Genomic DNA, 27,528 nt, shown 5'->3' on the forward strand with positions numbered 1-27,528 from the left:
TGGAGCCCCGGCCAATCAGCGGCCGCGGGGCGGGCCGGGTGGCGGCGCGGCGCGCACGAAGCCCAGCGCAGCGCGAAGAAGAGGCGCCAGTGCCGTCCCGAAGCAGACCATGCCGCGCTCCACCTCGCTCTTCCCGCTGCTGCTTCTGCTGCTGCCGCCGCTGGCCTCGGGCCTCGGACTCCGCGCCGCCGGCGGCCGGCTCCCCGAGTGCGGTCCGTGCCGGCCCGAGCACTGTCCGGCGCCCGCGCGCTGCCCCGCGCCCGCGATTGCGGCGCGCGACGAGTGCGGCTGCTGCGCGCGCTGCCTGGGCGCGGAGGGCGCGAGCTGCGGGGGGCGGGCCGGCGCGCGCTGTGCCCCGGGCCTGGTGTGCGCCAGCCGCGCCGCGGGGGCGGCGCCCGAGGGCACCGGGGTCTGCGTGTGCGCGCAGCGCGGCGCCGTCTGCGGCTCCGACGGCCGCTCCTACCCCAGCGTATGCGCACTGCGCCTGCGCGCCCGGTACATGCCCCGCGCGCACCTGGGCCACCTGCACAAGGCGCGCGATGGCCCCTGCGAATTTGGTGAGTATGGCTTTTGCCCCGCGGTGCTGGGGTATGAAGAGAAAGAGGGACCCCTCCCCCCAACCCTCAGGAGTGTGGGGCTAAGGATTCCTCAAAGCACAGTGATTGACAGCCTAAGGTTTCCCTTCGGAAGCAGTTTTTATTACCTGGCCAGGTACTCAAGAAGACAGGGACAGGAATCCACATCCTGCACCCTTGCTTACCAAGCTCATGGAGATACAAGTCCCCGAGCTGGTCAGAATTTTGGTGAGCCTGTTGTCCCTTTTGGTATAGTACCAAAAAGGCCTGCAGTTATGGGCAGGCCTGACATGTTTACCTCCACCAGCCTGGGAGTTGGGGGAGGAGGTGTCTTACTGGGTGCAAGTCCCCCTGGGTCTGGCACCGAGCCAGGCCAGGGTGGGGTTTTTGAAGGGAGAGGCAGAGAAAGTGAAAATCCTGGATGAGGAGGAGCTGAAGACAGGGGACTCAGGAATCACTGGGCCAGAACACCAGGGTTGGGGCTCTGCTGGGAGGACCTGAGGGCTCTCCCACCCAGGACAGGTAAGACCTTTGGAGACCTAAGCTCTGAAAAGATGGTGCCATCAGGGAGAGAGCTGGGTTTTGTGGGTGTAAGGCTTATCTGATTCGGAGGGTGAAGAAATAGAAATTTATTCCATTGCTGAGTACCTAGAAACTTAAAGTTCATTAACTTCACAGTAAAGCCATCTAAAGTTGCCCACCTCTATATGTAATTTTTAAAACCCAAACAAAAATAAATGAAAAACATCAGTACAGGTATGCCCAGTGAAGCACCCTCCTGCCCCATTAGGTTTTGGAGAACTGCCCCTGTCTACACTGCCTGGAGGGGGCAGTGAAGAGTTGAGGTGAGTGAGCTTGTGGCCAGGATGTTCCAAGGAGCCTGGCTTGGAGCTCTGGCCTGGGCCTGGAGACCCAAGTCTAGACCTAAATGCCCAAGCTGCGGTGATGACTTTAGCTCCAACAGGGAAACCTTGGCAGTGGGGGATGACCTTTTCCAGACCTTGGGAAATTTCTAGTATTATTTCCCCCCAAGCATTCCTGATAGATGCACTCAAGTGCAGGAGACCCAGGGGGTTGTTCGGGATGAGACAGGAGGGCTCCTGTCCTGGAAAACAAAAACAATGTGCTGCCCTTTGAGGGGTCTGAGGCAGTCCTGGAGCACAATGAAGTCACGGGTAGCTGTTCCTGGCTGGGGCACCCAGTGGAGGAAAGAGCTGTCTGGTGCTTCTGTGATGCTGCTGGTTCCCTGAGTGACCTTGGGCTGTTACCTACCCCTCTCTGGGCCGAGTCAGCCCTGTGGAACCACTATTGAGGCCCCCTTCCACTTTGAACCTTTGTTTCTGCTGTGTGGCATTAAACAGTCCTGTCTCCTCCCTTCTAGTTCCTATTCCTCCTGTTTACAATCTGCTTTCCGTAGCAGTTAATTCACAGGCAGTTCTCTTTGTCTCCAGATAAGTAACTCCACATGCAGCAGACACAAGAAATGCTGACCAGGTCCCCAGAATCCAACCGGCGCTGATAGTCTCAGATAATTTCTCCTTGGAGTGATAGTCTGTTCCTAAGAGAGAGCCACCTTGAAGACACATAAACCAATTCTGCTATTATGCAGAGGAGACTGAGACCCAGGGGGTCAGGGGACACATCCAGAGTGACCAGTAAAGCTTGACCAGCATCCAGGACCCCGACACCTTGTGCAGTTGCTCTTTCAGGACAGGAGTTGATAGTGTTAAGTCAGGCAGGTGGTGGTTGCCATGGTTACCAGAGTGTGGCCAGATGGCAGATGGAAACCCCATACCCCTAATTCATTGAAAATTACCAAATGACAAGTAAATGTGACAGCCCCTCCAGTCTGATCTAGGGGGCTCTGAGGCCCACCCCAGGCACAAGCCCCAGGAGTAAAGATGTTCAAGGGGCCAAAAGGAAGGGAATTCAGAAGCTGCTTTTAATGATCCCATTAGTGACAGGCATCAGGCCTCCCCGGAATTTAGCTCTCCTTCCCCACCAGCAGTTGTATCATTTGCCACAGACCTGGGCACCGTTCCCTATCTCTTTTTGTCCTGAAGTGTTTGTGACACTGAAGTGTTTGTGACCCCTGTCCATGTGAAGCATGAAGGTGTAGACAGGGGGATCTTTCCTGGCCAGTGAAGGTGGCACCTCGTGCTGTGCTGCCCTAAAACCATCCTTTATTCAGAGGACATAGCAGGGGCACTTTTTAACAATGCCCCTAGGGACCCTGGTGGAAGGGAACCAGGCTGAGTCACAGCAGCAGCTGTTCTCCTTCAATACTGTTAATAAAATCACCCTCCTTGGCCCTCACCTATCCTTCAATAAACGAGCACCTGACTTTCACTGAATGAGACCAACGTAAATATTTATTAGGTTCCGCACAGTGTGGGAAGTGTTCTTACACATAACTCTGAGGGGCATTTGGAAACCATGTACAGGCTTAAACTCTGACCTTTCCTCCCATGCTCTGAAACTCCCCCAAAAGCCTAAGAGCGAGAGCAATCCTTTAACACATTTAATGAAGATTCCTCCTATTCCCACATATGAATAGTTCTTTACTGTTGGAAATTGTTCTTTCATTCCATCTTCTTACTCAATTCTCACAACTACCCTGGCCAGATCTCACTCCTATTTAATAGAAAGGAAAACTGAGGCTCACGGAAGGGAGCTCCCTGGCTAGCTCCTAGCTGATGTAGGGCTCCAGCCTGGGGTTTCCTGGCTTTTTTTCTTCTTTAATGTTTATTTACTTAAGCGGGGGGGCGGGGGGGGGCAGAGAGAGAGGGAGACATAGACTCGGAAGCAGGTTCCAGGCTCTGAGCTGTCAACACAGAACCCTACACGGGGCTCGAACTCACAAACTGTGAGATCATGACCTGAGCTAAAGTCGGATGCTCAACAGACCGAGCCACCCAGGCACCCCTCCTGGCTCTTTTCAGACGGAGCCATGCACCTCTAACCTGCTGGCCACCTGATTAGAAAGCGGCTACAAAGCATCTACACTTGAATCTTGAGGGTTTCTCAGTCTGGAGCCACCGTCCTGTTTTCCCCCCAAGGCTTGCTGCTGGTTCCTCTATTGAGCACTGGGTGATGGCTCCAGAGAGGAACAGGGGTAGCTTTATAGAAGTGAAAATACCTGAGAGGAACCCTGAAGGACTGGCAGAAAATTCTTGGGCAGAGAAAAGGGGATAGGAAGGCTCAGCATGAACTAGGCATGGAGGTAAGAGCAGGTAGGAGGAGGTAGGGGGCCCATGATGGGTGTGAACAGTGACCTGCTGACAGGTACCCAGGGGGATAATTGGGGAAGGGGGTGAGACCCAGAGAGGTTGGGAGGGAGGTCATTGCCAGCCTTGAGTGCCGGACTGAGGGATGAAGCTTTGTTCTGTACGAAGTTACTGTTTTCGCTTCTCTGTTGTAAGGTGGTGTGGCGTTGTTTTTGTTGTTAAAAGGCTGTGTTGTTCCATGTGTGCTTCCTGACCATTTGCTAACATTGGGAGGGGGTGGGGATCCTGCAGACAGCAGGTTGATAGCATGTTTTGAATGCTAAATTAGATAGGAACAGGGCCCCGTGCCAATACCCAACAGGGCACCGAGCCCCTGAGCTTCAGTGAGCTCTTGAGATCCTGAATCTTAGAAAATTCACCTCAGCTGAAATTCCAGTCCACTTAGAAATCTCAGTCTGTGCGAGGTGCGTGTTACCAGGTAACCAGGAGAGGCTGCGAATGCCACTTTGTGAGAGGGACAAAGAAGGGGGGCCTCGTGCTCAAAAGCCTTTCATGCCGAGGGAGGGGGTCTGAGGCACAGGCTGCAGGGAGCCGGATTAAGCTGTTTCTCCTTCCACATCCTAACATGACTATTAGCATAAATTATCAGGGCTGTTCAGTGCGTTGATGATTAAACTCTTTGGCTGTGCACTTCTTTGTACAAGCAGATGGGGTCCTGGGGGATGACTCTTGATATTCCTTCTTTCCTTGGCACTGTTAACTTTAAATAAACCTGGGAGGCATTTGAGAAGATTGTCCATTCTAGCCATCCAGGACATATTTAGTTGACCAGGTGGGGGGACAGATCAGCACACACTATAATAATAATATCGATCCTTTTCATTTGTACGCATCCACATGGTTAATAATTCAGTCACATCCATTCTGTCCCTTCACCCCAGAGGATGTGGGGTAGCAGTCATTGTCTTTGTTTGCAGACAAGGAGGAAATGGTTAGCAACTTGCCCAAGCTCCATTGGTTGGCACCTGGACCCCCAGGCATTTGAGTTTCCCTTGGTGCTATTTTGCTCACCCCCAGTGGGTGTACAGGTGGGTGACTATTCTGTTACCTGATGGACGGATCTGTGTGTGCCATCCCAGCATTTCTAGGGCTGTTGCTGGCACAGACAGAAAGAAACAAGTATTGAGCAAGAAAGATCTAGAGAAATGAAGCTGGCACATTCAGACTGGACCCACGAGGCACCATCCTCCCTCTTGAAATCCACATTACTCTTGTCAAATTCAGGTAGAAAGCCCTGGCTCTTCCAGGAGTGTGGCAACTCTGGCAACAGTGAGGTGAGAGGCTGTGCTCCAGGTTTGCCAGGATGAGGGCTATGGGCATGGCCTCTGGATCAAGGTAGATAGAGCCCACCCATAGGTTTGCTACCCCAGAGGCCAGCAGGGGCTTTGGAGCAGGCAAGGCACTTCGAGATTACCCTTGGGGTAGCACAGTCTGCCAAATCCTTGGGTCTCTCTGTGGAAGCCTTTTAGTTTGCAAGGGGTCTTGTAACTGTTCCTCCCAATAGCTGAGGGGGAGGGGTTGGGGTGGGGAACAGACTCCTGTGCCCATTTAAAAATTTTTTTTTCAACGTTTTTTATTTATTTTTGGGACAGAGAGAGACAGAGCATGAACGGGGGAGGGGCAGAGAGAGGGAGACACAGAATCGGAAACAGGCTCCAGGCTCTGAGCCATCAGCCCAGAGCCTGACGCGGGGCTCGAACTCACGGACCGCGAGATCGTGACCTGGCTGAAGTCGGACGCTTAACCGACTGCGCCACCCAGGCGCCCCTCCTGTGCCCATTTTAAAGAAGACACTGAGACCAAGTCACAGCATTGGGGTGTAGCAGAGACAGGATTTGAACCTGGGTTCATCCTGCCTGTGGTCATGATGTTGAGCACCCCAGCACGGCACTCGAATGAGCCCTTGGGGACAGTAGGATTGGGAATGACCTGCTAGTGTAAAGAACGTACCAGCCATTTAATAGTATCTCTACATCAATCCCAGGGGTGATGTTTGGAGGGTTTTATTCCCGTGCAGAAGAGAGTAAACGGAGCAGCCCAGAGACTGTATCCTTAGAAAGACCTGCTGGTGAGATTGACCCTTGGCTAGTGTCTGGGAACTTGGATTTCAGGAGGGTTCCTGCCATTTTCGGAACTGCTGAGGGTGGCTTACTGTGCCTAAACTATACCAACACTGTGGTTCATGGTGCACACCTGCTTTCCTTCTGGGACCCTTGAATTTTGGTACATAGTAAGCAGAGGGTGCCCAGGTGACCTACCACCAATAAAAATCCTAGGCAAGGGGTGAGCCTCCCTGGGAGATGGCATTTCACACATGTTCTCACCATTCATTGCTGGGGGATTAAGCGTGTCCTGTGTGATCCACTGGGAGAGGTTCTTGAAAACTTGTGCCTGGTTTCCTGTGTCTTCACCCCGTGAACCTCTTTTCCCTTTGCTGTTTTGCTTTGTCTCCTTTCACTGTAATAAATCATAGCTGTGTATAAAACTGTGCTGGGTCCTGGGGGCACCTCGGTGGCTCAGTCGGTTAAGCATCCTACTTGAGCTCAGGTCATGATCTCATGGTTGGTGGGTTTGAACCCTGCATCAGGCTCTCTCCTGTCAGTGTGGAGCCTGCTTTGGATCCTCTGTCCCGTCTCTGCCCATCCTCCACTTGCATGTGTGTGCACTTTCTCTCTCTCTCAAAAATAAATAAACATTTAAAAAACAACAACAAAAAAAAACACCTGTGCTGAGTTTTGTGTGTCCTCCCAGCAAACACTGAACCTGGGGATTGTCTTGAGGATCCTCAACACAATCCCTAAGGAACCCTTTCTTATTCTGGAATGGAAATAGGCAACAAATGTTTCACTTTAAAAATGAGTGTGGTGGGGCGGCTGGGTGGCTCAGTCAGGTAAGCATGCGACTTCAGCTCAGGTCATGATTTCATGGTTTGTGGGTTCCAGCCCTGCACCAGGCTCTGTGCTAATAACTCAATAACTCAGAGCTTTTAGCCTGCTTCCGATTCTGTGTCTCTCTCTCTCTCTCTCTCTGCCCCTCCTTACTCATGCTTTCTCTCTCCAAAATAAAATAAACATTACAAAATTTAAAAAGTAAAAATCAGCATGGAGTTGATGAAATCAGGTGAGTTTGAGTCTCCACTCCTCCAGGCACTTCATCTTTCTGAGGTTTAGTTTTCTGATCTGTAAAATGGGGATAAAAGCACGTGCTTAGCAGGGTAGGTATAAGGATGAAAGGAGTAGTGTATGTGGAAGTGTCATCCAAGTAGAAGGCAAGACAGTGTGGGACAGAGCTCAGAGCCCAAGCCCTGGGCTCAAAGCCTTGCCTATCATTTAAGCCTGGGTAACTCTGGCTAGCTCTATAGCTGGTGAAATTGCTGGAAAGATCGAACGGGTTAATCCTCTGTAAACAGAATAGAGTGCCTAGCACACTGCAAGCTATCAGAGTCAGATGGTGGCATTATTACCATTGTTACTATTATGACGTCGATAGCTGATTAGAAAGAGCTATTATGGATAAAAAGGTTTTAAATTTACAATCAGATATGTTAATATTAAAATGAGATTACTATGACAAAAGGCAGCATGAGGAAATTTTTTGAGATAACTGGACTCCTCTATATCTTGGTTATGGTGGTGGTTATGTGACCGTAGGCATTTGTCAAAACTTAGAGCTGCACTCTGCAAGGAATAACATGCTGTATGTAAATTTAAAAATAAATAAAAATTTGAATGTCACTTTATCAATGAAAGCTGGGACTCTTTTGTAAAAGAGGTGGTATTTTCTGCCACAAGATCAGTAGCAAAGACAGTATTTCCAAGACAGTCTTTCTTAATTGCAGTTACTCAAAAGAGGGAGAGGGAAATTCGAGGAGAGAGAACGTTGAAATGTGATTTACCAGTTTATTCATTTAGGACTGAAAGGGATTGATGAAACCTCATTTAAAATTGATGACTTTACATGAATGAAAGTAAAACATGTTGATTGAGTGTCCCTCTGGAATCCATTGAGGGCTCTGGAATAAGATGCGGTTGTGATTGTTCCCCCAGCGAGCCATTTGAGGACGGCTGGGCTCCGGGGAGGTGGTGTTGGCAGGAGGGGGTGGATAAATTAGACTCTCTTTGTCATGTTGCAGATGGGGCCCCTGCTGGAGAGGCGGGGGTGGGGGTGTCCTTTGTAGCAGTTTGCAGGTGGCTGGGATGCATAGGGCAATGTTAGAAGCCTAAGACCTTGGTTCACTGGGGGGCCTTTGGTTATACTCAGTGTTGTGGCTAGAGGTGTGGTGCTTGGGGGCAATCATACAGGCACAACTGAAGGAGTGGGCTGATCAGGCTGAGAGGGAAGAAAGCAGCCTGGGCCTAGGGAGGAGGACAGTGTGGCAGTTCAGCTAGGAACTTCTCAGATGCCTGCATGGGCTCCACCCCAGCCAGCCTACCCACACCCTTCCTCCCCTTTCCGGGGTGGAGAAGGTAGTGTCTGTATTCATTGGAGGCCATTGGGGCACTCTCTGATGGCTGTAGGACTCCAGGAGGCATCAATGTGTGGGAGTTATAGGGAGGTGGGTTTTAGCTCCAAGTGAAAACAAGCTTTCTTAGGAACAGAGCCCTCCAAAGATGGAGAGGCCTGGCTCCATAGGTAGTGAGCTCTCTATCACTGGAGGCATGTAAGTAGATGCTAGATGAGCATATCACAAGACGATCAGGCACAGGATCTTGGGGAGTTGGGCCCCTCTGGTCTGAGACTCTGGTTCTAAGACAACTTTCCAGAGACTTTTTTTTTCTTTGGTACCAGCTTGACAAAGTCTGTCTGGAGAGGCCAGAGCAGTCTCATTTCTGTGCCCTTTCACTCCTGAACTTCCCTGCTCTTCCTGTGGCCTTCCGTCTCCTTCCTTTGCTCTCCTTTTTATTGCAGCCTCACCCAGGCAGGCGAGGGCCCTTTCCTTCATGCTTCAGCAGAGCCCTAGGAGCATAGACCCTGCAGTTTGATGGCCACACAATGAATGTGTTTGCTCTTTATTTGCCATTTGCTTCTTCATCCAGTCATCTGCTTACCAAACCTGCTCCTGACCTCCACTTATGTGTCCTGTTAACTTAAACCATTACTCTAGCACTCATCACCTAGTAAGATGAGCTCAACAGCCCTGTGAGCAGGGGGTATTATCCCCATCTTAAAGATGAGCAGACCCAAGCGGAGAGCATTTTCCTCCCTATGCCTCCCCATTGCATCTTGCCCAAGAAACCGAGGGCCAGATGCAGGGATGGGCCCAGCTGCCGTCTAGTTCAAGTGAGGCGGGATGGAAGCACCTGGACGCCAGCAGGCTGTGCTCCAGCAGGTCAGAGAGGTACAGACACCTGGTCCTGCACTAGGACACATACCTTCTAGGCCCTGTGGAGTTGAGAGCTATATTCCATGCAGAGTGGGGGAGGCAGTGTGGGCAGGTCCATTGAGGGGCTGGGTGGAAGGCCAGAGCCGAGGTGGCTGCACTTGATTCTTTTAGCACCAGTGTGAGCAGAGGAGGCAGTGGGCCCAGGAAGGAGGACAGTGTGGCATGTCAGCTAGGAACTTCTCAGATGCCTGCATGGTCTCTATCCCAGCCAGCCTGCCCACACCCTCCCTCCCCTTTCGGTAATGTTCTGGCAGCCTTGAGCTGCACTGCCTGGGTACCGTGATCCCGGCAGCTCCCTCTCTCCGGGCGTCCTCTGTCCCAGTGCCGGCTTCTGTGCCTGCAGCTCTGCCCACCAGGAGGGGGCTGTCGGGGCAGGGAGGCCTCCTGTGGAGTCTGAGAGTCTGAGATATGCAAACGAGCGTCTGGACCGGCCCCGCAGGGGGTCTCAGCTTGGTGTGTGCAGCTGTTCCGCAAGGCCTGTTCTTTGAACCGCCCTCCACGTGGAAGGAGAAAAGCCCATCTGTTAGAAGACTTGGCATTGGTGAGGTGACACCAGCCCCTCCCCACGCACGCTCAGTGTCTCACGGAGTTGAGCTGTAAGCAGATGGCAGCCGGAGTCCTGGAAGGGGCCCTGGGTGGGAGTGTGATGAGACCAAGCCCTGCCACAGACGAGGCGGGCGATTTGGGAAGTCGCCTCTCCTCCCCAGATCCCTGTTTTCCTGTTGATAGAACAAAGGCAAGGATGAGGAAACATGTAGGCATGCCTCCAGGTCTGAGGGAAACACAAGTGCGTTCTTTATGTGTGTAGAGCTTTCTTCTGCTGCTGCCCCCTCACGTCGGACTATCCCAGCTGGCTCTCTGCAGGTAGGGAGTTCTAGTGGTGGGGTGCTGGGAACCTGGCAGGGTAAAGCTTGTGATCCCTTGTCTTCTTCCTCCAGCCCCCATGGTTGTCATTCCACCCCGGAGTGTCCACAACGTCACTGGTGCACAGGTGTACCTGTCCTGTGAGGTGAGGGCTGTGCCCACCCCTGTCATCACGTGGAGGAAGGTACTTATGTCCAAGAATTCGTGTGTGTGTGTGTGTGTGTGTGTGTGTGTGTGTGAGAGAGAGAGAGAGAGAGAGAGAGAGAGAGAGAGAGAGAATGAGAGAAAGAGAGGTGTTTCTCATGTGTATGTCTACTATTTAAAAAAGATATCTTACATGTTCACTCCTCTGCCTCCAGGTTTATGCCTCAAAACTTTCACCCCAAAGCTGCCCCCAGAGAAGGAGAGTGCCATCCTTCCTTGTGCCATTTGCTTCTTTGGCCACTTAGTGGTTGGAAAGTTCATCTACTTATCTAGCCTAGTTCCACTGGAATGAAGTTAGAGCCTGCTTCACTGGATCTGGGTTTTAGAAAGACTATCCAAGTCTTATTCAAAAACTATATCTTCCTGCAGATCAATTTTTGAGAGACTGGTGTGGATCACAGCATTTCTTGTCCCCCTATCTCGACGGACAGCCCAGAGAAGGGCCATGAAATTCTGAGCTGCTTCTGTGAGATAGTGATGGCGTCCGCATCGTTGCTGTCCAGCAGGGGGTGCTGTCTGCACATACATTTAGGTTTAAAAAGCCACTGACCTTTGAATAGGAGTAAGAGGTGCTAGGGTTTGGCCTTTGAGTCAGTAGAAAGATGTAGAAAGCAAGGATGTCTGTGGTGCAGTTCTTAGCCAGAAATGCTCTTTCTAAATCACTCCTGGCTTTCCTGTCCTCTGTAGGTCACACAGTCTCCTGAGGGCACTCAGGTGCTAGAGGACCTTCCTGGGGACCACGTCAATATAGCTGTCCAGGTGCGAGGGGGCCCTTCTGACCACGAGGCCACAGCCTGGATTTTGGTGGGTATCTCATTTGTTTAGGATTACTTGGCTATTGTTCACTGGCCCTCATAAAGCACGCTTTATATTTCTATAGCACATTACACATTTCAAAGCTGTTCTTATCCCTTTCTTGTTGGACCCTACCATAACTGTGAGGAAAGCTTAACCCCGGAGAGCGTAAGTGGTCTTCACTGGTGTCAGAATTGTGGCCCCAAAAAGATGTCCATGTCCTAATCCCTGGAATCCGTGGGTATGTTATATGCATGAGGGGATTAAGGTTGCAGGTGGAATAAAGTCAGCTAATCAGCTGACTTTGAAGATGGAGGAAGAGAGCCACAAGCCAAGGAACACAGGCAGCCTATCTAGAATGGGTTTTCCCCTAGGATTCCTAGGAAGAAGGCAGCTCTGCTAATACCTTCTTCTTAGCCCCCTTTCTCATTCAAGAACTAAATAAATACAGGCACGCCTGGCTGGCTCTGTCGGGAGAGCGTGCAACTCTTGATCTCAGAGTTGTGAGTTTGAGCCCCACGTTGGACACAGAGGTTGCTTAAAAATAAAATCTTTTTTTATATAATTTTAATTTTTTTATCTTTTAAATAAAGTCTAGAGAGAGAGAGAGAGAGAGAAACCCAAGCAGGCTCTGCACTGTCAGCACAGCCCAACATGGAGCTCAGACTCATGAACCATGAGATGAAGACCTGAGCCAGAGTCAGACACTTAACTGACTGAGCCACCCAAGCACCCCAAAAATAAAGTCTTTAATGAAAAATTTTAAAAACCTAAATATAATAAATTTGTGTTGTTTTAAGCCATTAAGTGTGTGGAAATTAGTTCCAGCAGCCACAGGAAACTAATACACTTGCCCAAGACCATGTGGCCAGTGGAGGGAAGACCGCACATTGGCGCCCCCTCCAGGGCTCCTCTAGGCCACTTGCAGTAGTTTAAGTTGCTAGAACAGTGTGGTCTGAAAGAGTGAGGGAGTGACGGAATGGGGGTCCGTGTTGGGCTAGTCAGTCTACCTCTTGAGCTTCAGTGTCCACAACTGTAAGAGGAGGGCCCTGTGACCCAACAGTCTGTGACTTACCTGCCAGCCTCCTATAATGTCAGGATAACAATGCTCCCCCTTTCCCTCACCATCAGCATGAGTTTAAAATGAGGTGGTATACGTAACTCCCCCGCCAGTCTGCCGAGTGACTCACGATTGACAGAGACAGCAAGAGAGGAGAGAGCCAGTGTGGGTCTGCTCTGCAGGGGCGTGAGAACGGGCTGCTCTCTGAGGGTGTCTGTTTCCTTTCACTCCCATCTCTGAAAGGTTTGGTGACTTCTCCATCCAGCTCAGGGACTCAGAATGCAGCTGGGTCCATGGCTTTTTCAAATCAAGCACATCCCCCTCTTTATTACAAGAAAGGGTAGGGGGAGATGTTCTCTCTTGTGTTACTTTGTAAAGGCTGCCTCCATTGGGAGCACTTGTGCATCATTCCCCAGTCAGTAAATTTTCGTTCTTTTAATTTGCAGTATTTTCTTGTGATGTATACTTATCACCTTCAATAAGAGGACCAGGTAAGCTCACAGTAAAAGGCAGGAATGCAGAGGAAGCCTTAAAATGAGAGCTGCAATAGAGAGGGTACAGAGTATAAAATTTAACTCTTTCTTGGCAGCTAAGGCAAGAAGAGAAATAATGTGCTCTATCTTATTTTGAAAAAGAATAAGTGCTCAGACATATCATTAGGGACTAAATAAGGAAGTGATTTTGCTGTGCCATATATGACCATATAAACTTGCCTGTTTTATTTCTAGATCAACCCTCTGAGAAAGGAAGATGAGGGAGTGTACCTGTGCCATTCAGCAAATGCGGTTGGGGAGGCCGAGTCCCACGGCACGGTGACAGTTATGGATATGAGTAAATACAAAGTCCCCCGCTTCCCAGCTCCAGACGACCACATGTGATGGAGTAATGTACATGTTCTAAGTCATTTTCAGTATTTATACACCTGTGTCACAAAAGACTGAGATGCCTTATAAGATGTGTGATAAGAAAGAAGAAAAATACATAAATCGAGGAAAGCAGAGGAATACCCAACAGTGGGAACATATTACAGCTAGCAGGTAGAATCTCTAGGATGGTCAACACCCATACCGCTCTGTGCTTCCCACCTAGCATGCAAAGTCGGGAACTGTGAACGTTGTGGGTGTCAGTAGGCGGGAAAGACCAGTTTCTTGTGTTCTGTTTCTGAAGTGGAACAGAATATTTCCTTCAAGTCCTGGAGAGGGCACAGAGAGAGCAGACATTGTCATTGTGACAGCACCCGTGGGAAAACGTGCCCGCAGAGGAGGCTGTCTGTCTGTCCCCGGGTTCTTCCTGGGGAAGAACAGCAGGTCGTGCTTAGCAGCGTGTCTCCAGGAGAATCTGCGTCTCCTCTGGCCCCGTGGCTTTGTCCTCATAGTCAGCCAGGTGAGAGCTGGGGTTGCTTTAGTCCCTAGGAAACAAGCCCCCTAATTAGCCAGCTTTTGATGCTAAACAGCCCCAGGGCCTGCTGGTGCACAGCCATCAACGTTTATGTCTTGCTCACATTCCTTGTCGTGGCTGCCGGTTGGTTGGCTGTGGCTCTGCTCTGAACGTCATATGGGGACCCAGCTGGAGGAGCAGCCCCAGCATGGACTGGGTCCATTCTTTGTGGCAGAGGGGATGAACGAGAGATTGAGCCAGGTACACAGTCCCTTTTAAAGCTTCTGTTCAGATGTGGCAGATGTCACATCTGCTGAAGTTCAGCCATGCCCGGCATCAGTGGGGTAGGGGACGTCTGCTGCCATCACAGGAGGCCAGGGGCCGGGATGCAGGATTTTGCTGTGGCTGTAATCCATAGTCTTTCCTATTGAGCCACTACTGTCGTGTAGCTTCTGTGTACAAGGCCTTACGTCAGGTCTGTACGGATGCACAGAAAACCAAAACAGAGAACGTCATTAAGCGAGAATGGGGTACAGTGTTAAGGAAGTGAGGGGCGTGCATGAGTTTGAGGAGAGGGAAGCTGCTTAGAACTGGGGAAAAACGAAGATGTTGCTGAGAAAGTGGCATTGGGGATGAAGGATGGTGGATGAAGTAGTTCGAGCTCTTGGAAACAGGGAGGAAGACAGAAGGTAGGAAATGGTCAGATAGGAATTCAGGTAGGAGATGGCTCTTAAAGTTGCCCTCCTGATACTCTGGTTTTTCTGTGTATGTATTGTTCTATGCTGTCATATACATATCACGTATCAGGACTTTTTCCCTGCACATGTGTACACATATACATGCATATACATATGTATGTGTGTGTGTATATATATATGTTTCATGTTTCAAATGCGTACACAATTTTTAAGTATATACGTATTTAAAAAATACAATGAACTCAGGCTATGAACACAGTCTATTATAGATGAGTTTTCAAAAGAGAGCCACAGAGAACCATGGAATTTTAAGAACATGCCACCACCCAGTTCTTCAGTCCCCCCTACAACAAGCAGTACTGTCCAGCTCTTGTTTGCATACCTTTAGTGGTGTGGAGCTCACTACCATCAGACATCTATCTTTGGATTTCCCAGTATTTGAAAGTTCTTCCTTGTATTAAGCTGCATTCTGCCTCCCTGAAATGTCCACCCAGTGGTCCCACTTGTACTTCTTGGACACCCACAAGGCCCCTTTGCTCTCCACCAGCACCACTCCTTGCTAGGAAGATTTAAGATTAAGGATCGTTTCCCCCATCTTCCATTTACCACATAGTTGATTGTGACAGAGTAGACTTCTTTTCTCTTATCCTTTTCTCTTTTTCCTTTTAGGGTCTTAGAAACCTGATGACAAGATGTTGGAAAAGTCAAGTCATGGATCATTTTTTTTTCGTGAAGAGTTGGAGAAACTGTTTGTAGATGACCCCTTTTGTATGTTTTTACAGATTAGATGCAAACTAGATTCGTATGCAGATGTAGTTTTTAGCAGGGCAAGCATTGGGAAACCAGACCGCATGTGGCTTTTTTATACTTTTGAAATGAACTGCTCCATAAGAATTCTTTTTTAACTACTCCCTCCCAGGGAAGGTCACCTGGTGGTATATTTGTAATTCTAAAGGGCTGGAACAAGGCCTGTTTCAGCCTTGTGTCTTTACCTCATCTGTCTGTGACTGATTAGGAAAGCTCTGTGACTTAGTGTGTGTTGTAGAAGGAGGGAGAGAGTCCCGCCTTCATCCTCTGCCTGCTCTCTGACACGCTGTGTGACCTGGATAGGCCCCTCCCCATTCTGGACCTTTGTCTCTAGCTGTTTGGACTAGCTGTTACCCAGGTCCCTTGGAGCCCTGCCATCCCAGAGTAAGATGGCCCTGTGGAAAAAATACAGGAAGTGTAGTCTTAGCATTCGTTTTCAAAACTGCTCAAAACAGCTGCCACCGCTTCATACCAGAGTGGGCGTGGAGCTGGCCACAGCTCTTCTGTTCCTGCCATTTTCCCACCTTAAAGAGATGGAGTTCTAGATGGGACACTTTACCAGACTCCGGAGCCCCTTGGCTGGGTGCTTGGGGACCAAGGTGTCCCTTTGTGAACAAGCCCAGCATCCTCTAACCAGGTAAGCAGTAGACACCTGGCTTCTGGACATCAAACTGAAGCAATGGGGTCAGATGCTTCTTCCTCTGAGCTGTGGGATTAGAGTATTAGTAGAATACATTTTACTTAGAGACGTTTTGACCTCACCCAGAAATTAGGCTTGCTTTCTTTCTGTTCTTTCTTTTCTTTCTTTCTTGTTTCTTTCCTTTTCTTCTTTTCTTTTCTCTCTTTTTTAAAAATATTTTTAATGTTTACTTACTTTGAGAGAGAGAGAGAGCAAGCGCATGTGCGCAAGTTGGGGAGGGGCAGAGAGAGAGGGGGAGACGCAGAATCCAAAGCTGTCAGCACACAGCCCGACACCAGGCTCGAATAAATTCATGAACCGTGAGATCATGACCTGAGCTGAAGTCAGAAGCTCAACCGACTGAGCCACCTAGGTGCCCCTCTTTTCTTTTCTTTCTTTCAGTGAGACGAGTATTTGTTATCTGACTGAAAAAATAGATTCCCCTGGGTGATTAAAAATTTTTTTAAGTCAGAATTGGGATCTCACTTGCGTCTTGTCCTTAAAGTTCATGAAGTGCTTTTCTGTCTGTGGCCTCTTCACAACTCCAGCACAGCAGGCAGGGTGAACACGGATGTCCCAACCTCCTTTGCAGATGAAGAAACCAGGCTCCGAGAGGGAGACGCTTGCCCAAGGTCTGAGGGCCTCCGAGAAGGACCAGAACTTGGGGCACCCTTTCCATGCCATGGTGCTGCTTCTCGGGATAATCTCATGGCTATGGAAAGGAAGGGGCTTCAGGGACTCTCCTCCTGGTCCCTCTCAGCTTTTACAGCATACTCCCATGCCCCTCCCCCCTAGGTATCACATTCTGGTATCCTTTTTGGAATTGCATTTTCTCCCTTTGAGCCTGGCCGTTCCGTATCTGAAATATTGGGGTGGCATCACCCTGATGTACTACATGGCAGGAGCAGAGCCTGAAAATCCAGAAACATGAGGTCCACTTGGGGATTCATCCCTGGCTTGCTGCCTGACTCCGAGCAAGTCCCCTCACCTTCTGGACCTCCGTTTCCTCATTTGAGTAAGAAGGCAACGAAACTAGATGGGCAGTTTGCAAACTTTAAAACATTGGAACCCCTTTCTTTGAATAAAATCAGAGTTGAAACTGATTAACTGGAAGCTGTGCCTGTGTGTTGGAAGTTAGGGCTGCGGAGGGTCTGCTCACATCCCTCCCTACTCAGCGCCCCTACCCCCCTCCCCGTACTGCAGGGTTTTTGTACCCAAGGTCTGCGGCTGAATCTCCGTGTGATTTGCATAGTTGGGAAAAGACTTGGTAAGGCACTTACAGTGCCTTCACTTACAGTGAAACTGTCAGAAGTAGGGATGCTGTGGCCCTGGAGAAGGTACTAGAACAACATCATGCATGTGCTGATAAGCACATCCAGCAAAATCCATTGACTCACCTTACATTTGCCCAAAACAGTTGGAGAGCTGGGTCTAGATGCAGAGAGCAGGGCAGATGGAGCGCTTGGGTGACAGAGCTGAACATCAAAACCACAGGGGGCTGGGTTAGCATCGTAATGATGTGCAAAATAATAATAATAATAATAATAATAATAATGCACTCTCTGAAATTTTCACCAAAACCAAAAAGGCAGATTAAGAGGATTGTTCCAACCTAACGACTTTTTTGCACTAGGAGAGCCCCCAGACCCCTCCCAGGGCTGAAAGAAAGGGTGCTGTTGCCGTTCAGAAACATGGTGCCCCCAGGAACTGGGTTTTCTGCCCTATTTTCATAGATGTGCTGATATCACATGACCCATGCACCTGAAAATAAATGTTTTTAAGGACAGTCTTTGTGGTCTGTTTGTCCTGGGAACACTGCTGTGGGTGGGCGCAGGTCCCACTGATAGGTCTCCACTACCTCTGACCATCTTGTCCTTTCCTCATCCACATCAGCTACTTTAGTACTAATCCTCCTTCCTCTCACACCTGAGTTCTCGTCACAGCCCCACCTGGACAGCTTGCGCACAATTTTTAACCAGTCCTAATCACCTACCAGCCTGATCCTTCTAACTCTCCTGGAACTCATGTCTCCTGCTGGATACGCATCCCAGTATTTCATTCATTCAGCTTAGCTGTGCCCTCTGTCATCTCCCGCATGCACACGGAGTGGCGTTTTCCAGAGGCCAGAAGGGTGCAGACACCGGCAGGATGAAGATGGGTAGGAACTGGGCCGTCAGGCGAGACTCCAGTGGGGAAGATGAGGTTGCTGTCCTGCCAGGCAGCACAACGTGTCTGCTTGGTGATCAAAGCAGGGGGAGATCAGAGAAGACTTCCCGGAAGAGGAGGCATCTATGCTGCGGACTGGAGTGGGTATGGGGGATTCTGGGCCAGGGAAACAGCATGCGAAAGGAGCAGGGACGCAGAAGTGCAGGGTAGCTTATGAAGGAGAGTAGTGGAGTAGTGCGCTGTGACTGGTTGCCTGGATCTGTGGTGGCAGGTGGGCGGAGCAGTCTTAGGCCACACCCCTAAATGCCACCTGGCATTTGGGAGGAGGAGGTTGGACCTGATGCCCCAAGCGGTGGGCAGCCTGACTCACAGTCTCCTGTTTATAACTGGGCTTAAGGGAGACCGTTCAAAAGCCAATGTTCAATCCCAAAACCTAACCACTTCCCACCATACACGAAAAAGTCCAATTTTTAGTCAAAATGGACTTTTTCTTCAGATTTTATGGTAAAAATTAATCCTATGTCTTTTAAAAAACATTGCCCTCCCCACTCCCCCAGGATGGATGACACAAGAAAAATTAATAAGAACAAGCAAATCAATCGACAGTGAACAGTCCCCTCTAATGAATTTCCTCATTCCCAGCCTTTGCCAGGGCCTCCTGAACGTTAAATCAGAGAATGATTATTATATGATATTTTAATTAATTAAAGGAAGCGAAAGTGGCCTGGCGTCTGTAGCTGAATAATGAATTCAGAACGTGGGAGCCTGTCACCCAGGACAGAGCAGATAGCAGTGATTGCCCATGCTTGGCTTGGTGGGACTGACTTTGTCTCCTGGAGTGTGGACTTTACAGTCAGGGCTCCCTCTGAGTCCAGGTGCAAGTACATCAGGGGCAGCCAGGAGGCAGAGCAATCTGTCTCCTTTCACTATGGCTGTCTTCCTCATGCCTAAATCTCCCTCAGGGCAGTGGCTGGTTGTCGAGGGAAGAGGAAAAATCATTGGGGGGGGGGGGGGATGGTGTGCAGAAGCTTCTCTTCCCTCCACTCATAAACCCACCCGCCACACACATTTGCAGACCACCAACCTTGCTTGGTGCTGAGGGGCTGCTGCCACTCACAGTACCCCCCGAGTCGCTGGTGGCACCAAGCCACCAGCTGCTGTAGGTGCCATAGTTGTCCCTCAGGTAGAATGGGCATTAGCTTTGGAGTTGAAGACTCAGAAGCAAGGTCAAGCTGCACCACAGTCTGTAGGTCTGGGTCACTTCCTCCGCTTTCAGAGCCTGTAATTCCTGGTCGGTCCTGCTGCCCCGAGCCTGCGTGAGCGAGTGGACATGCTCGGTCCACACTGGAGGGGATGCTGAGGGCTGGGTGCCAGGTGGCAGGGGCTCAGGGAGACAGGTCAGACATGCTGGGGGGGGCTTGTGGAAGACACCATCCAGTGGGACAAAAAGTGAGACCCATTTCATTATATGCTGACAAAAAAGAGCTGGCACAGAACAAAACTAAATGAAGGGTGGGCCTTATGAGCTCAAAGGGGCCAGAGATGGCTGATTAAGATGGTCAGAGAAAGCATCCTGGAGGAGATGGGCCCTCAGTAGGGGTCTGAGAAAATGGGCTGGGTTTGGATAGGAAAAAAGAAAGGAGGAAGGAATAACATAAGCAAAGCTGGAAGGTGGGGCGCAAATGGCCCATGAGAGGGTTAACTCTAAAAATATCTCTGTGAGGAACATCACACACACCTGCATGGAGGTGTCATGTGTGTTAGAGCTGGGATGAGCTATCTGCTGAAAACTGGGGACCTCTGCCCAGTGTCAAAATGTCCTTGTAACTACATTTCCCAGCCTCCTCCGGCACCTTGGTTGGGTCAGGTCATTTGGGCCAGTGGACTGAATGGAAGCGATGTGTTCCATGCCGAGTCCAGGGCTTTAAAGAAGTAGGTGGGGGGCGCCTGGGTGGCGCAGTCGGTTAAGCGTCCAACTTCAGCCAGGTCACGATCTCGCGGTCCGTGAGTTCGAGCCCCGCGTCAGGCTCTGGGCTGATGGCTCGGAGCCTGGAGCCTGTTTCCGATTCTGTGTCTCCCTCTCTCTCTGCCCCTCCCCCGCTCATGCTCTGTCTCTCTCTGTCCCAAAAATAAATTAAAAAACGTTGAAAAAAATTAAAAAAAAAAAAAAAGAAGTAGGTGGGCCCTCTCCACACTTTTGTCCCCATCTACCAGCTGACACGGAGGTCTCTGAGGCCCCATGCGGGGGTTTTCACTTGGGTCTGTGGACCCCTAGGGATTCTGTAGATGGATTCATGGGTCTGTGAGCCCCGTGAAAGTGTGCAGAAGTTTAAAAACAATTTTTTTAATGTTTATTTATTTTTGAGAGAGAGGGAGGGACAGAGAGAGAGAGAGAGAGAGTGAGTATGGGAGGGGCAGAGAGAGAGGGAGACAGAGAATCCAAAGCAAGCTTGGCGTGTCAGCACAAAGCTTGACGTGGGGCTCAAACTCATGAATCGGGAGATTGTGACCTGAGTCGAAGTTAGGCGCTCAACTGACTGAGCCACCCAGGCGCCCCAAAAGTGTTCAGAATTTTATGTGGATGGGCATGGGCTCAGTTTTTTCTAGTAGCTTTCATTGGCTTTTCAGAAGAATACATAACATAAATGGTTAAGAACCATTGCTGACAGTGGAGCCACAAGATGGAAGGAATCTGTGCCTCTGAATCTCCATGTGGGAGATAAGTGCCAATTAACTAGACACCTGCATTAGATTATTACAAAAAATTAACCATCGTTATTCATTAACCACTCGTTAACCACTGGTTAATTGCTTAACCAAGATTAAGTAAGAAATAAATGGTTGTTGCGTTGACCCCCTCAAACTTGGGCGTTTATTGTGGTACTAAAGTTAGGCTGGGACACGTGGGAAGAGTATGTGGCTGGGGGCCAGGAATCTGTACTTCAGGCTACGCTCTGGCACCACGGAGCCCCATGGCCTTGGATGGGTTACTTGGTCCACCCCTCTACCTAAGTGAGTGGGGAGTCCGGGGCCTCTCCAAGGCCCTCATAATGTGCCTCCTTGCTTTCCTCCCAAGGTCCTCCAATTCTAGGATTAATGTATAGATCCCAGGGGTTTGAGGGGATTAAGTGGTGCTCCCAATCTACAGTAGTCTGGCTTCGACCCCTACCCTTCTGCACAAACTGCTCTTACCAAGTCTCGAGGGAACCCTGAGGCTTCAGCCAGGGCACACTTCTCTGTCCTCTTACCTGACCTCTTGGAAGCACTTGACTCTGCCGAGGGCTCCCTCCCTTTGCAAACTCGCTCCTTCCTGGGCTTCTTGACTCCTGCCTCTCAGGTCTTTTCCTCATGGTTCTCAGCTGCTTCTCCTTAGTGCCCTTTATGGAATTCTCATTCTTCACTCACCGATGTTGGCATTATCAGGATCAAGCTATCCTTCTTCTCCCAGCAATCTGTTGTCAACATGGCAGCTCCCGTGATCCTTTTAAAACATGTCAGATCATGTCCCTGCTCTGTTCAAAAACCTCTGATGGCTCCTTCATCATGCAGAGTAAAGGCCCCAATTGGCACAGTGACCTTCAAGGCTCTAATTGCCCTTACCCCAAGACCCTCTACTTCTCTATCTCCATCTCTAGCCTTTGCTTGCTCCACTCTGGCTCCTTGCTTCCAGCCTTTGTGTTCTCTGAGCCCCCAAGATGTGCTCCATCCAGCCTCAGGGCCTTTGCACCTGCCATTTCCATAACTCTTGTAGTCCTTTGTCATCTCTTCAGTGAAACCATCTCTGAGCACCTTATTGAAAACTATAATTCCAACCCCACCGTACCCACGTTCCCTATTCTCCTTCCCAGCTAGACTTTTCTCTTATCCATCTGACAGACTGTTTCACTTATTTTACTTGTGGTCAGCCTCCCCCATCAGGGAGAAGGTCCAGGACTGGTATTTAGCTCCCTACTGTGTCTCCAGCACCTGGAATAATAGTTCCTAGCACATGGTCAGCACTGAATACAATGTGTTGAATAAACGAGCAAACAAATGAACTCAGCACCTTGTCCCCAAATCTGCCCCTCCAGCTAGGTTCCCTTTCATAATGCTACCACTACTGCCACTTGGTCCCCAGCCAGGAGAATGGGTCACCGTAACTTCACTCTCCTTTTGCAGCAATCTGTCACCACACCTGGAAGCCCACCTGTGGGCTGCCAGGATCTGCCACCCGTCCTCACACCTGGCTCAGGTCAGCATCACTTTGGCAGTGGCATCAGCTCAAGGCCGACCCTCCAACCCATCCTCCCACCGAAGCATAACCAGCTTTAGAAACTACAATATGATCCTATCACTTTCCTTGGGAAGCCCTCATGGCTTCCCACTGCTGGACAGCATGTGAACTTCCTTGTCGGGCCTACAGCCCTTCGTAATCCAGCCCCTGCCTCCTCTCAGGCCTTTCTTCCCAGGCTTGTCCTTTCCACACACCATTCCTCACACCCTCCATACTGTCTCACAAACCCCAGGCCCTTCTCCCAGAAACATGCTTCCTGTGTCTGCCTGGTTACCTCCTTTTCATCCAACAGATCCCCTGCCCCTCCCTTGGGCCTCTCCCTTGGGCCGAGTGGGGTGCAGTAGAGTCAGGACACCTGAGTTTGAATCCTGGCTCCACTTAATAGCTGAACACCTCTGGGCCTCCACATTTATTTAGCAAGTGGAATGCTAATAATAAGTACCTTGTGGGTGGTTAGAAGCATTCCATGAGTCCATATATGTTACTATAGGTGCCTTATAAATATTGTGTCGGCCTAATGTTCTTTCTTTCTTTCCGTGACCTCATGGCCTCTGTGCTTCTACTTACCACAGAACTTTCATCTCATTTGGGAATAGTCTCCCTGCCACACTGTGAGCTCCTGCAGGGTCAGGACTGCCTCATTCAACTCTCTTTCCCCACAACCTGCCTAGAACTGGCACCTGAGCCTGTTTTTCCCCCCCAATGAATGAATGATCCAAGCAAATGAACTAACAAGGTGACCACCAGAGGTCAGCCTCACACCCAGAATAGAGTCAACCCAAACTATACTTCTTTAAAAGGCCTGGGATCTGGGATCCGGGATCTGATCAAGGGTAGCCTTGGTGGATCCAGCAGAGAAGCAGGGTGTTTGATCTTGTTCAACAGCAGTGCTATGGGCTCTTGAGGTTTCAAGGTATGGTTAGACACTGGGCCCCTTTCTGGCCCCTAGTGTATGCCTGAGAAAATGAGTCCAAATGAGCTGCAGGCTAAACCTCTCAGTTCCCACTTCCTCATCTAAAAGGGGTCAGCCCACTGCCTACTTTACGAGATTGTGAGGCTTTACTGGCATGTGAAGACGACTGGCAGAGATCATGCTCCACAGAGGAGGTGCTTGGTGCAAATTTGTTGAATGAGTGGTGGCCCAGAATTGCAACATCTAGGACCAAGTGAAATCCTGCCCTTAACACTGTCCAGGTCAGGCTCCTGCTCACACCTCCCACAACCAGAGCAATGACAGAGGACAGAGGGGCCTTGGTGGCTCGGCTGACTAGGAATCTGACCTGACTCCTCAGTCTCAGAATTTCAGGGATCGGATGTGAGACCTATTAGATTGTCTTTTCGCAGTCCCACCCACACTGGGACACCTTCTGACAGTCCCTCTTGGTTTAGAAGTAGAGAACAAATGAGGAACCAGGCTGAAAACATTAGGATGCTACTTGTTAGTCATTAGAGACCCCCACCCACCCAGCCACCCGCTCCCTTCCACCTCCCCCCACCAATGGCCTCCACGAGAAATAGGTAAAAGGTGTGCATTGCAAGGGCAGTCAGGGTCACCCCAGCCTTAGACAAATGGTGCAGAAAGTAGGCCCTAGGAAGGGAAGAAGAGGGGTCTGTTTGGGCCTCAGGAAGCAGTTTCTGGCCCACTCCCGAAGACACGTGACAAAATCACCTCGATGCCTCGGTGAGATAACAGGACATTAGAGATGACAACCAACACTGTGCATTTCCAAGACTGAGTGGACCGGGAAGTATGGGGACTCGTGAGGTCTAGAAAGATGGAAGACGAGAGAGAGAGGATCAGCATTGTTTCTGTACCGTGGTCTGGCTGACTTGGAATTTCTCCCTTCAGATGAGGAATGAGGTCAGAAGACTAACAATAAATACATTGAACTCTGAGGTGTGAAAGTCTGGAAACCCCTAGTATGTCAGAATGGCCCTGATGCTGGGCTTTGCTGGAGGGGCAGTGTGTTTGGGTAGAGGCTGGGTGACAATGTGGAAGCCCTGAAATGGGAACCTAAATGAACTTGTTCTAGGCAGGAGGCAGGGCTTTTCTCTATGGGCCTTCAAGTTGCACTTTGTCACTCAGCCAAGAGAAAACAAAAATGCAACTAGAAATATTGGGGAGGGGACTTTTGTACCTGGCTGGGGGTTGACTGGATGCCCACCTGGGTCCCTTCCATCCCCACGACTCTAAAATTTTCAGTTGTAACAGAATATTGACCCAAAGTTCATTTGCAAATGGAATTATGAGTATTTTTAATTTAATTTTTAATTGAAATTAATTCACATATCATAAAATTCACCCTTTTATGTGAATCGCTGTGCAACTCAGCACTTTTTAGTATGTTCACAAAGCTGTACAACTCTACTATCCAACTTCAGAACCCTTCAAAACTTCCCCAAAAGAAATCCTATACCCACTGGCAGTTACTCCCCCTTCTCTCCTCCCCCAATACCCGGCAACCACGGATGTACTTTGGGTCTCTGGATTTGCCTATTCTGGACATCTCCTATAAATGGAATCATACAATATGTGGCTTTGTATGTCTGGCTTCTTCCACTCAGCCTAATGTTTTCAAGGTCCATCCATGTAGAATGTGTCAGTACTTCATTCCTTTTATGGCTGAGTAGTGCAAGGAATATTCCATGGAAACATTTCACTTCTCCACTCACTCACTAACTGATGGACACTTGGGTTGTTTACTTTAAAGGAATGGTTATATAAATGCATTCTTTGCCCACTCCTTCCCTCAAATGAAGGAAAATCAGTAACAAAATGTAGGGTAAGCAAGCGAAACAGCCTGATAACTGGTAATTTAAAAAGGGAAAGCATCCTTAATTTTTAGGTTAAGTCACTGAAAAATGGGGCCAAGATTTGGCATCCACCTACTTCGAAACTCCTAACGCCTTCCCATCCTATGTCTAAGCCATCAGGTTAATCCACTGGGAAGTTCTTGGATCAGAAGGAAGAACTGAAAGCCACTGTCCAGGTGGTTTTCAATGTATTTTCTAGACTCCCAAGATTTCATGGAAGTAACTCAGGGCCACCAAGGGGGCTGGGACCAAAGGGCAGGTGGGTAGAACTTTGAGCCCAGTCCCCAACCCTGCTTGAACTAGAGCAGCTCTCATTTCAATTGCTTTATTTGGTAAGCTTCCCTCAAAGAGTTCATTTGGGACAAATACAGCGGGGGCTGGGGCTAAAAAATGATTTGGCAACCGCTGGTCTAGGTGATCATGGAATTCCTGGACTGGAGGAGGGTCTCTGTGGTGGCCATTCTTATGAGTTCTTCTGAGGAATCTTGATGGTAACTGTCTTCACCTCGGTGTAGGCCTTTAGCCCATCCTCCCCCAGCTCCCTCCCATTGCCAGATTCCTTAAACCCTCCAAATGGCGTGTGGCAGGTGACAATGTTGTAGGTGTTTACCCACACTGTGCCAGCCTGGAGTGCCTGTGTGAAGTACATGGCTTTGTCCAGGTCCCGAGTGAACACGGCGGCAGCCAAGCCATATCTGGTATTGTTGGCCCTCTCGATCACCTCCTCCATCTTCTTGAATTTAAACAGGGGCTGCACAGGCCCAAAGATCTCCTCTCTGGCGATCCTCATGTCATCCTGCACACCACCAAAGACCGTGGGCTTGATGAAGAAACCACGCTCCCCCAAACGCTCCCCACCGCAGAGAAGTTTTGCCCCCTCCTTCTGGCCAAGCCGGATATAGCTCAGGATTCGTTCGAATTGCTCCTTGTCCACCTGGGGCCCCTGCTGAGTGTCCAGCTCAAAGGGGTTCCCGACTCTTCTCTGCTTAGCCTTCTCCACGGTTCTCTCGAGAAACTCATCGTAGATGGATTCTTCGACGAAGGTCCGGGAGCCTGCACAGCAGCACTGGCCCATGTTGAAGAATAGGGCTTCGTGGCACTGCTCCACAGCATGGCCCAGGTCAGCATCGGCCAACACGATGCTGGGGCTCTTCCCGCCCAGCTCCAGGGTGACTCTCTTCAGGTTGGAATCGCCAGCCGCCTTCTGGATCAGGTGGCCCACCTCAGTGGAGCCGGTGAAGGCAACTTTGTCAATATCCATGTGCTGGGCGATGGCCGCTCCTGCCGTCGGGCCATAGCCAGTGATGATGTTCACCACCCCAGGGGGAAAGCCCGCCTCTTTAATGAGGGAGGCCAAGTACAGGGCAGAAAGGGGGGTCTGCTCTGCCACCTTCATGACCACAGTGTTGCCTGTGGCAAGCGCTGGGGCGAGCTTCCAGCCCTGCATGACCAAGGGGAAGTTCCATGGGATTATCTGGCCACAGACACCAACAGGCTCATGCCGGGTGAAGCAGAAATGCTCGCCATCCATAGGGATGGTCTTGCCGTGCCACTTGTCGGCCCAGCCGGCAAAGTACCGGTATACTTTGATGACCTCATCCAGGTCCAAGACATAAGACTCCTGGAAAGGCTTCCCGTTGTCCAAGGTCTCCAGTGAGGCCAGGTAGACACGATCCCGCTCCACAAGGTCAGCCAGGCGGTTCAGCAGCCGGCCCCGCTCTGAAGCATCCATCCGGCGCCACGGAGACCCCAGGCGGAAGGCCTCACGGGCTGCTTTCACAGCCCGATCCACATCAGCCCGGTCCCCTTCAGCCACGTGGCCAATGACCTCTCCTGTGGTGGGGTTCACTGTTGGGAAGGTCTTCTTGCTGGCTGCATCTTGCCACTCATTGTTGATGAACAGCTGGTTGTAGCGGATGTCTGGATTCAGGATGGGGCTGGGGAGGGCAGCTGCCGAAGAGTACGGGGCAGTCCTGCCATAGAGGCAGAGCAGTCGGGGCACAGGCACCAGGAAGCGCAGCATGCTCACGACTCTGGAGGGGGACAGGAGGAACCAGAGTGAACGGGTGACAGGGGACAAAGTGGTCCCCCAAAGGCCCACCAGCTAAGATGCTCCAAGATGCTAGCATAAAGGGGTGTCACTTCTAAAAACATGTATTGTAAGGGGTACAAAGGCCCTAAAGAACTCTGGCCCATCTCCTTCATGTCCCATCTTTCCCCCAGCTCACTCCCTCACCTCTTCTGGGTCTTGGGTCAAATGTCACATGCTCAGCAAGGCCTCCCCTGACTGCCCTTTGTAAAATTCACAAAAGTGCAACTTTTCTCACCTCCAGCACTCTGTCCCCTACCCCGTGCCTTATTTCTCCCCATCTGACACACCAAATAGTATATTTACACACTCACATGTTTATTGTCTGCCTCTCCCGAATAAAACATCAGCTCCGAGAGGGCCGACATTTTTTTCCCCTGCTTTGCTGTGTCCCTGATACCTCGAAGAATGCCTGCTACAGAGCAGCTGCCCAACAGCTAGTTATTCAGTGATATAT

General features: G+C 50.2%; 2 protein-coding genes across 7 annotated transcripts in view; one reads left to right on the forward strand and one right to left on the reverse strand.

Moving 5' to 3' along the window:
- The first annotated feature begins 49 nt into the window (after window positions 1–49).
- On the forward strand, window positions 50–16,832 carry IGFBPL1 (insulin like growth factor binding protein like 1). 3 transcript variants are annotated; one of them, XM_058694848.1, is made up of 5 exons: window positions 50–557; window positions 10,184–10,293; window positions 11,001–11,117; window positions 12,897–12,999; window positions 14,913–16,832. In XM_058694848.1, the coding sequence occupies exons 1-5, from the start codon at window positions 110–112 to the stop codon at window positions 14,918–14,920; spliced, it is 786 nt and encodes a 261-aa protein (XP_058550831.1). In that variant the 5' UTR covers window positions 50–109; the 3' UTR covers window positions 14,921–16,832. The 3 variants fall into 3 exon arrangements, with proteins under 3 accessions (XP_058550831.1, XP_058550830.1, XP_058550829.1); XM_058694847.1 differs by having other exon boundaries at window positions 51–557; window positions 12,897–13,078; XM_058694846.1 differs by having other exon boundaries at window positions 54–557; window positions 12,897–13,055.
- A 7,563-nt stretch (window positions 16,833–24,395) lies between these two features.
- ALDH1B1 (aldehyde dehydrogenase 1 family member B1) overlaps window positions 24,396–27,528 on the reverse strand; it is a 243,189-nt gene continuing 240,056 nt past the window's right edge. For all 4 annotated transcript variants that reach the window (XM_058694851.1, XM_058694849.1, XM_058694850.1 and 1 more), the window contains one exon: window positions 24,396–27,015. In XM_058694851.1, the coding sequence (XP_058550834.1) occupies window positions 25,446–27,005 (1,560 nt within the window). In that variant the 5' untranslated portion in view covers window positions 27,006–27,015 and the 3' untranslated portion in view covers window positions 24,396–25,445. The remainder of the gene's footprint in view (window positions 27,016–27,528) is intronic.

The sequence above is a fragment of the Neofelis nebulosa genome, chromosome 12, assembly GCF_028018385.1.
Source record: "Neofelis nebulosa isolate mNeoNeb1 chromosome 12, mNeoNeb1.pri, whole genome shotgun sequence".
Taxonomy (NCBI): Eukaryota; Metazoa; Chordata; class Mammalia; order Carnivora; family Felidae; genus Neofelis; species Neofelis nebulosa.